The 10,953-nt window shown below is 34.6% G+C and overlaps 1 protein-coding gene across 2 annotated transcripts in view; it reads left to right on the plus strand.

Annotated features, from left to right (window-relative positions):
* Positions 1-10,166, plus strand: part of UBR2 (ubiquitin protein ligase E3 component n-recognin 2) — a 59,075-nt gene extending 48,909 nt beyond the window's left edge. For both annotated transcript variants that reach the window (XM_087774327.1, XM_087774326.1), the window contains exons 38-47: positions 90-157; positions 642-777; positions 1,411-1,501; positions 2,037-2,167; positions 3,919-4,027; positions 4,280-4,336; positions 5,860-5,937; positions 6,225-6,395; positions 7,009-7,110; positions 7,876-10,166. In XM_087774327.1, coding sequence (XP_087630453.1) covers positions 90-157; positions 642-777; positions 1,411-1,501; positions 2,037-2,167; positions 3,919-4,027; positions 4,280-4,336; positions 5,860-5,937; positions 6,225-6,395; positions 7,009-7,110; positions 7,876-8,017 — 1,085 coding nt within the window. In that variant the 3' untranslated portion in view covers positions 8,018-10,166. The remainder of the gene's footprint in view (positions 1-89; positions 158-641; positions 778-1,410; positions 1,502-2,036; positions 2,168-3,918; positions 4,028-4,279; positions 4,337-5,859; positions 5,938-6,224; positions 6,396-7,008; positions 7,111-7,875) is intronic.
* The last annotated feature ends 787 nt before the right edge of the window (positions 10,167-10,953 follow it).

A 10,953-nucleotide genomic window follows, 5' to 3' on the forward strand; every position in this document is an offset into this window, starting at 1 on the left:
GGCTCTCATCTTGTAACTGAAATACACTAAAATCTTTTCATATATAAATGTTCAATTAATAAATTTGTTTTTCTCTCTAAAATACTCAGCACTGGTGCCTAATGAAAAAAGTGGAAATCTTCCTTGCATACTTGATATCGACATGTTTCATTTATTGGTAAGTATTCCATAATACATATTAATAACGTTTTGATCCAGTAGGCACTATGTCAAAACTTCATTGGAAACTTTCTGTTTACTCTGGGTTAGGAACCTCTCAAAATGTTCAGGTTTTTAGTATTTTTTCACTACTTAATACAATTTAAAGACTTTTTTCATTTCACGTATTCTTATCTATAAATAAAAAAGCGGTAAAATGAGGTGGAATGTATACTCTTTGGATGTTAAAAAACAAAACAAAACCCCAAAAACAACCCCCCAACAAACCACAAACAAAAAATAGCAAAAAAAAATCCCAAACAGACCCAAAAAACCTCCTCATAGTTAATCATTGTTCCCTTAAATAATGGCTGGCTAATTAGCTTCAAAATCAGCCTTATGAGGTGTGCTGCCTTCAAAGGGTGTAGTTGTAGCATGAGCAGAGAAAATGGGAAGATTCAAAAAGAAAAGAAATATACCAGCCTTCTTGTTTTCTTTTACAGGTAAGCTTGGTGCTCTCTTTCCCTGCCATACATTGTCAGGATTTTTCAGGGGTTAGTCTTGGCACTGGAGATCTTCACCTGTTTCATCTTGTCACTATGGCACACATAATACAAATTTTACTTACCTCATCAACAGGTAATGCCACTTTCTTTCAACTTCTGTTGAAATGATTCCTCAAATGTATACTTGGAAAACACTAAGGTGCTATTGGTAAATGTATGCAGTTTACAGTTGCAAGATAAAATTGCTGGTGCTCTCTTTCAGCCCATAGAAAGTATTGATAAATAGTACTCATGAAAGTTCAGTCTTTCGTCCTTATTGCTTAGTGCTGGAGGTTTTTTGGAGCATAGCTAGTCGTGAATCCTTAGCTTTCCAGCTAACGTAACAGTGCCTGGAAGTGTTTATTGCAGAGACTTGGCTTAGGCATTGCATGATGAATAAGTTGCAGTTAGCAAAGTAAGGAATCGATGTATCTTCTGGCAAGAGGAACTGGATAAGGTATAGTATGCCAAAATGAAAACTCCAAGCAAGTATATTAAGAAACCCAACCAATCGAAGAAGTAAACCAACAGCTCACTGGAGTTGACAATAGCATAAACTTAAAACATAAGATGTGCAGCAGAAAACTTTTTTCCAGTACATCATATTGTAGTACAGTGGAATGTTTCACTTAGTTTTGGCCTTTTTCTCAAAACTTGAGAAATTACATTCTTGCTGTGTAAACATGTATATATGAAGTAACTTGCTTTTTATTTTGTTCTTCTTCAGAAGAGAATGGCATGGATCAAGAAAACACTAACAGTGAAGAGGAAGTAGCTGTGCTTACACTGTATAAATTTCTTTGCCAGTGTACAGGAAGGTAAAAGGAAGATCTTTTGATAAAATTTATAATATTTTTTCCCTCCTGGACTCAACATTAACTGCTGACTAGATTCTACATACTAATGCTGTCAAAGATGAGGCTTTTAACTTGGGAACTCTTGCATCTTGTTTGTTATCCACTACTTCTAGATACAATTTTCAAGTAACTATTCCTATAAATTCCTCTGTGCTCATGAAGATACCTGCTCATGAAGATTATGCTCTGGAACAATGTTTTTAGTTTGCAGATGTGTAGAATCTGGAATTGGTAATGTCTGAGTACAGAAAACTTGTTAGGATCTGAAATGTCTATGTAAAATTTCCCTTAATTTACTGTCCCAGTTGGTTACATTTTTATGATTCTCTATTTAGTTGTTTTTCTTGGAATTAGCTTTGAAATAAACACTTTGCATAATGCTTGTTTCAACTGTAGTCAGTAATTTAATATGAAGTATGACTGAAGACTTACTAAATATAGCTCTCTGACTGAAATGATTAAATAAAAGCAAACTTTTTTATTGTGTTCTCTCAAGTGCCTTGAAAGAAATTTCCTCAGGCTGGCACCTGTGGAGGAATCTAAAAGCTGGAATCATGCCTTTCCTGAGATGTTCTGCTTTGTTTTTCCATTACTTAAACGGAGTCCCAGCACCCCCAGAAATTCAAGGTACTGTCTTCTTTGTATTGAATCAGCTTTTCAAAAGACACAAATGTTTATGGACAAAATAAATTACATTTGTACTCTCTTTTCTGAAGAAGCTGATTGAATGAATGTGGGTTTGTTACCAGTGCAGAATCATATCTTCATAATGAAAAAAGCAAAAAAAAAAAAAAAAAAAATGTTTCCTTTTTAAAACTGTATTTTTTAATACCAAGTCCAATGCCATTCTAGATTACCTAAAACAGAAACTGAGGCTCTCCTGTTAAAAAGTGAAATATTACTTCAAATCTATTGATTACTGTTTTCAAATGAGACCTGCTTTTCCTTGCATTGATTTCATTTGAATCAGCATCCACTAATAATTAAAATCTCCAAATACACTGATGTTACATTACACCCCAAATAATCAATGTTACTAACATACTCTACTGTCCTTCACGTATTGTGTATGTGGGGACTGAATGTAAATCTGAAGATATTACTTACAATAATGTTAAGTAGGTTCACACTGCTTCAGGATTCCCATGTTTAAAACAAAGTATATGTGGTGCTGAGCTGACATGAGAACAGCTACAGAACTTGTGGAATGTTTCCTTGATACATAGCTTCTTGACAAATTGTGTTTAAAATGTATATTATTTTCATTTTACAGTAGCAGTTCTTAAGCATTTGGGTCAAAAAAAAAAAAAAAAAAAAAACAAAACCAAAAACCAAAAAACCCCTCTATTTCTGAACTTTGACTTTCAGTAACAAGTTTTCTCAAATTCATAGTCTGGACCAGTAGTGACCACTTGAGTTCTTTGTTACAGATACTCTAAAGATGAGGTACAAAGTGCAGCTGTACTTCCAGACAGTAGGTCCATGGGCCTTTAGAGAGTTGGTTGAAGGAGGGGGGAAGAAGGCGGCTTTGCTTCACTTTGTTACAATCCTCAAGTCCCAGGTGCTTGGATGGCCCCGCAGGTCCCCGTCACCAAGGGATGTCCTGATGGTGGCTGTAGCACTGGGTGTTTTGCTTTCCCTACCCAATCCCTGGCCCCAAGACCCACTGATCCCACAGCTGGCCTGTATTGCTCTTCTCTAGTATTTTATTGGGGGTTGCGAAATGGGAATCACTTAGCCATGAGAGGGAAGTGAGCACAGCTTTCATTTTAATTTTCTTCACTCCTTCATTCAGGAGCAAAAGAGGCCATGCCACGGAAGAGGTACTGGCACTCTTTGTCCTGAAAGTTGGGAGAGCAGAGGCCTAGCGACTCAAACCAATAGACTAGTATCATGAATATGGCAGCGTAGCAGTTGTGTCTTATATAATATTTTTGATGAGTTCAGCATTACAGACATTTGGAATTTCTGTATTTCTGAGGCTGTGGTATACTTCACTAGTATGCTGTCACTGATCACCTGCCTCAGTTTGTGTCACGGACTACAAGGAGCACAAAGTAGCCATTTAATGGATGATATTAAAATGAAGACATACTGAGTTGTAAAGACCATTGAACTCTCTGTTGTGGTTCTTATATGACCAGGCTTGAAACTTGCTTAGACGGGAAGTTTGAGGAAAGTTGCTTATTACTGGCAGTTTTCCAATATAGCTGTCTGGTGCCTTTACTAACACTTTCATACTTCATACCACGTTTTGGGTGTGGGGGAATACAGTTTAAAAAAGAAAAATAGCTGTCCCATGTAGGGCTGTATTTCATTCATCATAGTTAATGTCATTTAAAAAAATGCAATTCTGAGAATTATACTTTTTTTTACAGTAAATGGAACAAACCAGTTTGAACACTTATGTAGCTATCTTTCCTTGCCAAACAACCTCACTTGCCTTTTTCAAGAAAATAGTGAGATTCTGAACACATTAATAGAAAGGTAAGTCATGGTTTTATGCTTAGTTTAAATATAATAAGGAATTCTGCACAAGATAGTAATATAAGTATTCTCCCAGGAGTGCATATATGGGAATGAATAGTAGACTTTGAAAAGCATTTGTGAAACAAGCGTTTTGAAAGAAATAATTTTGGTTTTAGAGATTATTGAATAGATGTACTTTGGAATTTTTGCTTACTTGTTTTTTGAAAGTATCATCCATTGAAGTTAAAAGCCTTTTTTTCTTTCTTGTAGTTGGTGTAGTAACAATGAAGTAAAAAGATATCTCGAAGGCAAGAGACATGCTATCAGGTAAACATGGAGAAATTTTAAGCAGAGACAGGGGAGAAACTTTAATGTTGCAGTTTTCTCCGAATATTTTTTTCTAAAGGGTGTTTATAATAACATAGTATCAGTTCTGCTTTATTGAATTACAATGATGTCAGGGCACAAGCAAAGAGTTTTTTTTTAATTTTGTAAGAAAAGTGAAATATTGCTTAAATTAGTAGATTTTTAAAGGGAAAGTTAAATATTACAGTTTTATTTAGACTGATCTGCAGTAATCAGAGGCCATAATATTTCTTCTCATATTTCCTATAGTAGATTTGTACCTTCTGCTTCAAAAGGTGTGCTGTTGCTAAAAGACATATATGACCTTTGTTTAAAAATACCAGACATTGAAGAGCTTTGTAAAGAATCCCAATTCTTCAGTGAAATCATCACTGAGGCAGTTGCTAAAAATAAAATTTGCTTTTCATACATTTCTACTTGCTAAGCAATTATTTTGCATTCAGAAAGCATTTAATGCTTAGTGGGCGTAGAAAAGTGTTTGGGGGGTTTTTCTTTATGAAGGTTGGGTAAAAATAGTGCTTATCAATTATCCAGATAATTATAAATGAGTATGAGGTTCACCGTGCTGTCATTAAAAATATATCCCTGCATTTTAATCTCCTGTGCTAAATACATCAAGTCAATCTTTCAACATTGTACATACATACAATAAGACTAAGTGACAAAAATAAAAATTAATCACTTCATCTGTTAAATACCAGGCTATTAACAGAATATCTTATACAGTAAGAGTATTCTGATTGCATAATTGATTTCCTGTTATGTGAGATTGTTGGGATTTTTTTGCATGTGTTCCTTTTGCTGATTCTTAACTGTTCTTCCCAAGATTAAGTTTAACTTGACAGTATTTTTTTTCTCTCAGCTTGTACTTGTACATTGCTTCTGTTACAAACCTCCATTTACATTTCAGTCTAATTTGTATGATTCCTAGAGCTGAAGATTATTAAAATTTAGTGTACAGCATCTGCAAAAAAATTAACTTTTAACTGTTGTTTCTAAAGATATAAATATTTGCTATTAAATAGGTCCTTTTCATTGTGTGAATATTTCATTCTTTTCAGGATACAAGTTTTCTGAACTTGTGTCAGACTGTTTTCCATTCAATATTAGTGACAGAAGGAAAATACAAAGCAAACTGATAAGGGAGCAGAACAAATATTCAGTTAAACCTGTAGTGACCTCATCATGAGGCTTTGTTAAAAGCGTATATGTAACATGCATTTTTCTGACTTTCTGCTTGTGTGTTTTCTTAAATTCATAAAAAATATAACTAAGAAAACTGGAGGTGGTCTAGCCACGAGATATTGGGGGTTCCTTTTTTATGTGCTGCCATTTTACTCTGTGAATGGCAGAGAAGAGGAAAACTTTAAAAATTTAATTATTCCAGATACTGTTTAGATGAGTCAGGAAAACATGATTGAGTTTGAAATCACTGTGTATTATTCATTGAAATATGAGTGGTTAATTTGATTGCTTTATTCTAGCTATGCAAGAGAATCCAACAAATTAATAGACCTTCCGGACGACTACAGCTGCCTCATTAACCAAGCATCCAATTTCTCGTAAGTTGTATGCAATTATAGTGAGGACCCCTAAAGTCACCTGCTCCTTTTGATGAACTGGGAAACCTCTAACCTGAACCCTCAGAAAGATGTTTGTAGAATCATAAAGTTAATGGCATGTATTGATTGTCATCTCTTCCAGCAAAACCACCGTGTATTTCAATGCAATAGAAATTGCAGGGATCTGTATAACTGTTAACTTTATAAATGTTCAAAAGTACTTTTGAATCTTTTTTACCATCTAGAGTTAATAGATAAAATGGATTTTTTTTTTTTCTTAACAAAAGGTGTCCGAAATCAGGTGGTGATAAAAGCAGAGCCCCAACATTGTGCCTTGTGTGTGGGACCATGCTATGCTCTCAGAGTTACTGTTGTCAAACTGAATTAGAAGGAGAAGATGTTGGAGCCTGTACTGCACATACATACACTTGTGGTTCTGGAGTGGGCATATTCCTTAGGTAAGGAACTGAACACCTCTACTTACATCGTTAGGTTAGATGGGGTGTGTGAAATGAATAGTTCTATAAATGTGATTGTAGGGTGGTTTGTAAAGGCAGTGGTTTGTTAATAACAGGGTTGCTTAAAAACTAGAGTGTATTCATCTTCCTTATACTTTGGTGTAAGGTTCAGAGGTTGTTGCCTTGAAGATAAGGTATCATACAAAATTTGAATTTCATTTTAAAGTGAATTTGTTTTCTCTGTGTGTTTATTTCCACTCAAGTATTACAAAACAATGAAGGTGAATACCTTGATAATGTCTGTATTCATTTTGGCAAAGATTAACGAGAAGTGAAATTGTTTTATTTTCTTGTTGTGGTTATGTCGAGTATTTTACAAAGACCGCAAATAATATGACACAAAACTACATTGTTTTTTTAACTGCTACTGAGGAGTTATAACAGGAAGAGAATAAGATCTTCAGTTTTAAAAAATAAAAGTACCTTTAAAAATCTGTACATGCAGATTATACAGAATGAAAGTAGGTGAGAATTGGAAAAGCGGTGTCTATGAAAATGAGAAACTATTCACCTAAAAATCAATACCTAAAATCTTCTCTGTGTTTGTCTCTAGAGTACGAGAATGTCAGGTGCTATTTTTAGCTGGGAAAACAAAGGGCTGCTTTTATCCTCCTCCTTATCTCGATGACTATGGAGAGACAGACCAGGGACTCAGGTAAATATTTTTAAAAAATATATCTTTTAAAGACAGGAATTTTAAAACTATCTGGTTTGTAAAATACACTTTTTATTTTAATTATATAGGTAATATATTTTGTCATTGCTGTTGCATCTAGTATCTTCAAACATTTTAATGCTAATATGTGTTTTTAGGTTAAAAATATTTAATGGAAGGTCTTTCCCAGGTTATAAACAGTTGTCTTGAGGTGTAAAAACTTAAATCTTTTTAGCATCTGTGAAGTTGCCTAGAAACTAAGGCTGAAAATTTTATTTGTATATAGTGTATGTATTTGTATAATCTGTGTTAATTTAATACCAAATGAAAATACTAAGACATGATTTTATTTAATGTGGTAATTCTTTGTCTTAAATCCTGTCACTGCTTCCTGTGAGAATAGTTTGGGGACTTGGTATTGTTAATGCTTGCTACTTCTGAAACTGGTCAAAATCATAGAATATGGGCTGATTCAGCATGGAAAGAGTGCTGAAAACCTATGTTCAGACTTTGGTGGACGTACATGAGATTCCCAAGGGCTGGAGGGAACTGTTGAGCAGTAAGGGCGGGGGACGAGACAAGGTAGCTCTCCAGTTTACTGATGAAAATATCTGTTGATTTGTTCTGACAAGAGAATAATTTTGAAGGGTTATCTAAATATTAAAATATTTTAAAGGGCTATCTAATATTTAATATGTTGCACCTGAGTGTTTGTGCTTAGTTGCAGTGTTTTATCATCCCTGATATGTATTATCTCCTTTTCAGACGTGGGAATCCCTTACATCTGTGCAAAGAACGATTTAAAAAGATTCAAAAACTCTGGCAGCAGCACAGTATCACAGAGGAAATTGGACATGCACAAGAAGCAAATCAAACACTAGTTGGCATCGATTGGCAGCATTTATAATAGTTATCTGCTGAAGACTGGAACTTTATTAAGATTTTTGTAACTCAGTAAGCTTTTCAAAGGAGGGATTAGGAAAAAAAGTCTGAGGGGGGGGAAAAAAACCAAACCCAGTCCTGTTATTTAATCTTTGTTTTACAATGTATTTCATAAAGATACCCGTTAACATTAATCAAGTAAACTTCTTTCTATGTAAGCAAGTTTTATTAGTCATATAATTTGCACTGTGCTTCCTTCACAGAAATGTCTTGGGTTATAAACCTGGGCAAATGAACTTGAGTTTCTGATAAAAAGGAATGACTCTTTTTGGAAGTCTGTCTATGATTTTTCTTATAAACTGCAAGAGAAAAAGACTGCTGAAACAGAAACTAGATAGAGCACAATTACCGATTGTGTTTTGCCCCTTGCTAGTAATCTGAGCCGTTTTATTTATTATTCTGCATTTTAATACTTAAGCTGTGTGTACCTGCAATGGAATGAAATAAGGAAGCGAATAATGTAGCAAATGGATGTTTCAATCTGCATCAGTGGATAATTCACTCTTTCACTTGGTGTATCTAAAACCAATTTTGTCCTTTGTACTCTTGCAGCTTTCTTGCTTCCAGTTGTTTTTAACTAAAAAACCCTAACACTAGCTTTACAAGTAAAATAATTTAATTTAAAGCTTTTTCCAGAGCATTGCACTCCTTAGAATTATGTAGTTTGTAATTTGAATTTAGCTGGGAAACCCTTTCACTTTCAATTATGTGATTGGTTATTGGTATTCAAGGGTTGACATTGTGCTTTAGAAGATATTTTAAGATAACGACAATACGTAAAATGTCATGAAAGCTAATTTTCTGTTAATTTGCAGAAGCACAGAGGATATTTTCTTCACTTTTGTTAACAGTCAACTTTTAAGGTGCAAATCCCATCTCCGTTTTGTTGCAGACAAACTGAATTCTTTCCTCTGGCTTTGAAGGGCCACAGTCACACTGCCCGCATTTTTGCATTGTTTCATTTTTTTTTTTGTGTTGTCCCATCAAGTATATTTACTTTTTGGCTTGATTTAAAGCTCTGTAAAGATGTTTGCATATAGTATATTTTATAAATATATTCTATAACTGCGCAGATTTGCACTTGATATGAGGGTGCCTGAAGGCAGTGGAGTTTTCTAGCTGTGTGTAATTAGACCGCCAAGGTGTCTCTAAAAAGTGACATTACGCTTATTGATTTAAAATAAAATCCATTACCTTTATCTCTCCTATCTTCTGACAAATTAGCAAAATCTTAATTTACATAGCTCTATCTCCTTAATAATCTCTGGTTCTTTTAGTTAAGTCTTGCTTTCTGACTACGTCTTCAGCCCAGATAAGCAATCCCTTTACTGTCTGCCATGTCTTCAGTTACACTTGGTCTGACTGAATTGTTTCTATTTTTACAGATTTAATGCTTCAGATAAATTTTGTATATTCATGGTGTACAGGACAATTTTTCAAACATTCAGTAACAGTATTGAGTGAAGATGTGAAATATGAAATAAAGAAACTTGGCCAACGTTGATTTCCTTTTCTTAAAAACAGTACAGGCTACTCTTGTCTCTACTACCTGTCGTAGTTCTAATCATTTATATATTGCTGTCACTTTTTACAAAGAGACATGCAGAAGCTGCAGGAAAAAATGACATTAATGCTTCATCTCTGCCTTCCCCTACTTAAGTGGTTGATATATCAACAGTTTTCTGTGCATGGTACTTGAAAATCATGCTTTTTTGGTGATGTTACTATTCCTTTGCAGAGAGTCTTGCTTCTTAAGCTGTGTGCCGCAGTTTCGAATAATGTAACTGCACTGAAAAATTCTCTTTTCCTGTAAGAATAATATTAAAAAGATAATTGACGATACTGCCAGATTTTTCTGTGGAAAGCAAAAAATTGACAGCCAGAAGGATTTTTCTCTGGGATCAGAGTTGGAATAGGTTGGTAAAATTATGACCACGAATAATTGCAGACACAACTTATCATTTTTTGCAAGTTTAGTCATTCTTTACTCAAGACTGCTATTTTCTGATTTGGTTTGCATGTATTTATATTAATGTAGAAATATTTATATATATATAAAACACTGTTTCAGTATCAGGGAAATAATATCTGTAATAAATTGGCTATAACTTTAATATTTGCGGATTACGTGTACAATCTACAATGTATTATGTGTTTGGGGGGAAAAAAAATGACAACAAAAACCCACAAAATCCCCAAACCAGAAACCATCACAACAGAAAACAGAACAAAGCTGAAGGCATCAAGTAATTGCTTTTGGTGTTGACATTAAGTAAGTACTTTTTACATGTTGTCTTTAGAATTTTGCTGAGCTGGTTCCTTCAAGTGTGTCACCTTGTTAATCACAAGCTAACAAATACCTGGATATGCAACATCTGCAATTCCCTGGCTAAAAATGTAAGATGATTATATTATTAGTGTCATTTGCATCAGTCAGCTAGACCTTTCTTGACCTCTACCAAAAAGTCTAATCGTCTTTTTAAAGGATTGTAAATTATATTTTATAAAGGGATGAGGGTTGAGGTTCGCATCAGTAATGTTTTTTACTCTGTTCGTACTTCAAGATAACACTTTACTCTCCCCAGTCTGCCATAGGAGGCTCTCTTTCTTACGCTACAAGTGTGGCCACGCAGACCTTCCATTCTTTTGCTTTTGATGTGAAGCCTTACCAGCTCCCGGGCTCCAGCTCTGGCATCTCATTTAAGTGCATTTTATTTTATGCTGAATGACTTGGTGTTTTGTTTAGAAGCTACATCACTATGATCATCTTCTCTGTGACCTGAATGTGTAAAGGAGAAGCTGGATGCTCGACCTACTGCGAACGTACCTTCAGCACAAAATCCCAGCTGTTTTCCTTTCTGGAAGATTAAATTGCACGAGGGGAGTTGCATCTCGAATCTC

This window comes from Nipponia nippon, unplaced genomic scaffold (genome assembly GCF_047370975.1).
Source record: "Nipponia nippon isolate SJK-2023a ecotype South Korea unplaced genomic scaffold, ASM4737097v1 scaffold_4, whole genome shotgun sequence".
NCBI lineage: Eukaryota > Metazoa > Chordata > Aves > Pelecaniformes > Threskiornithidae > Nipponia > Nipponia nippon.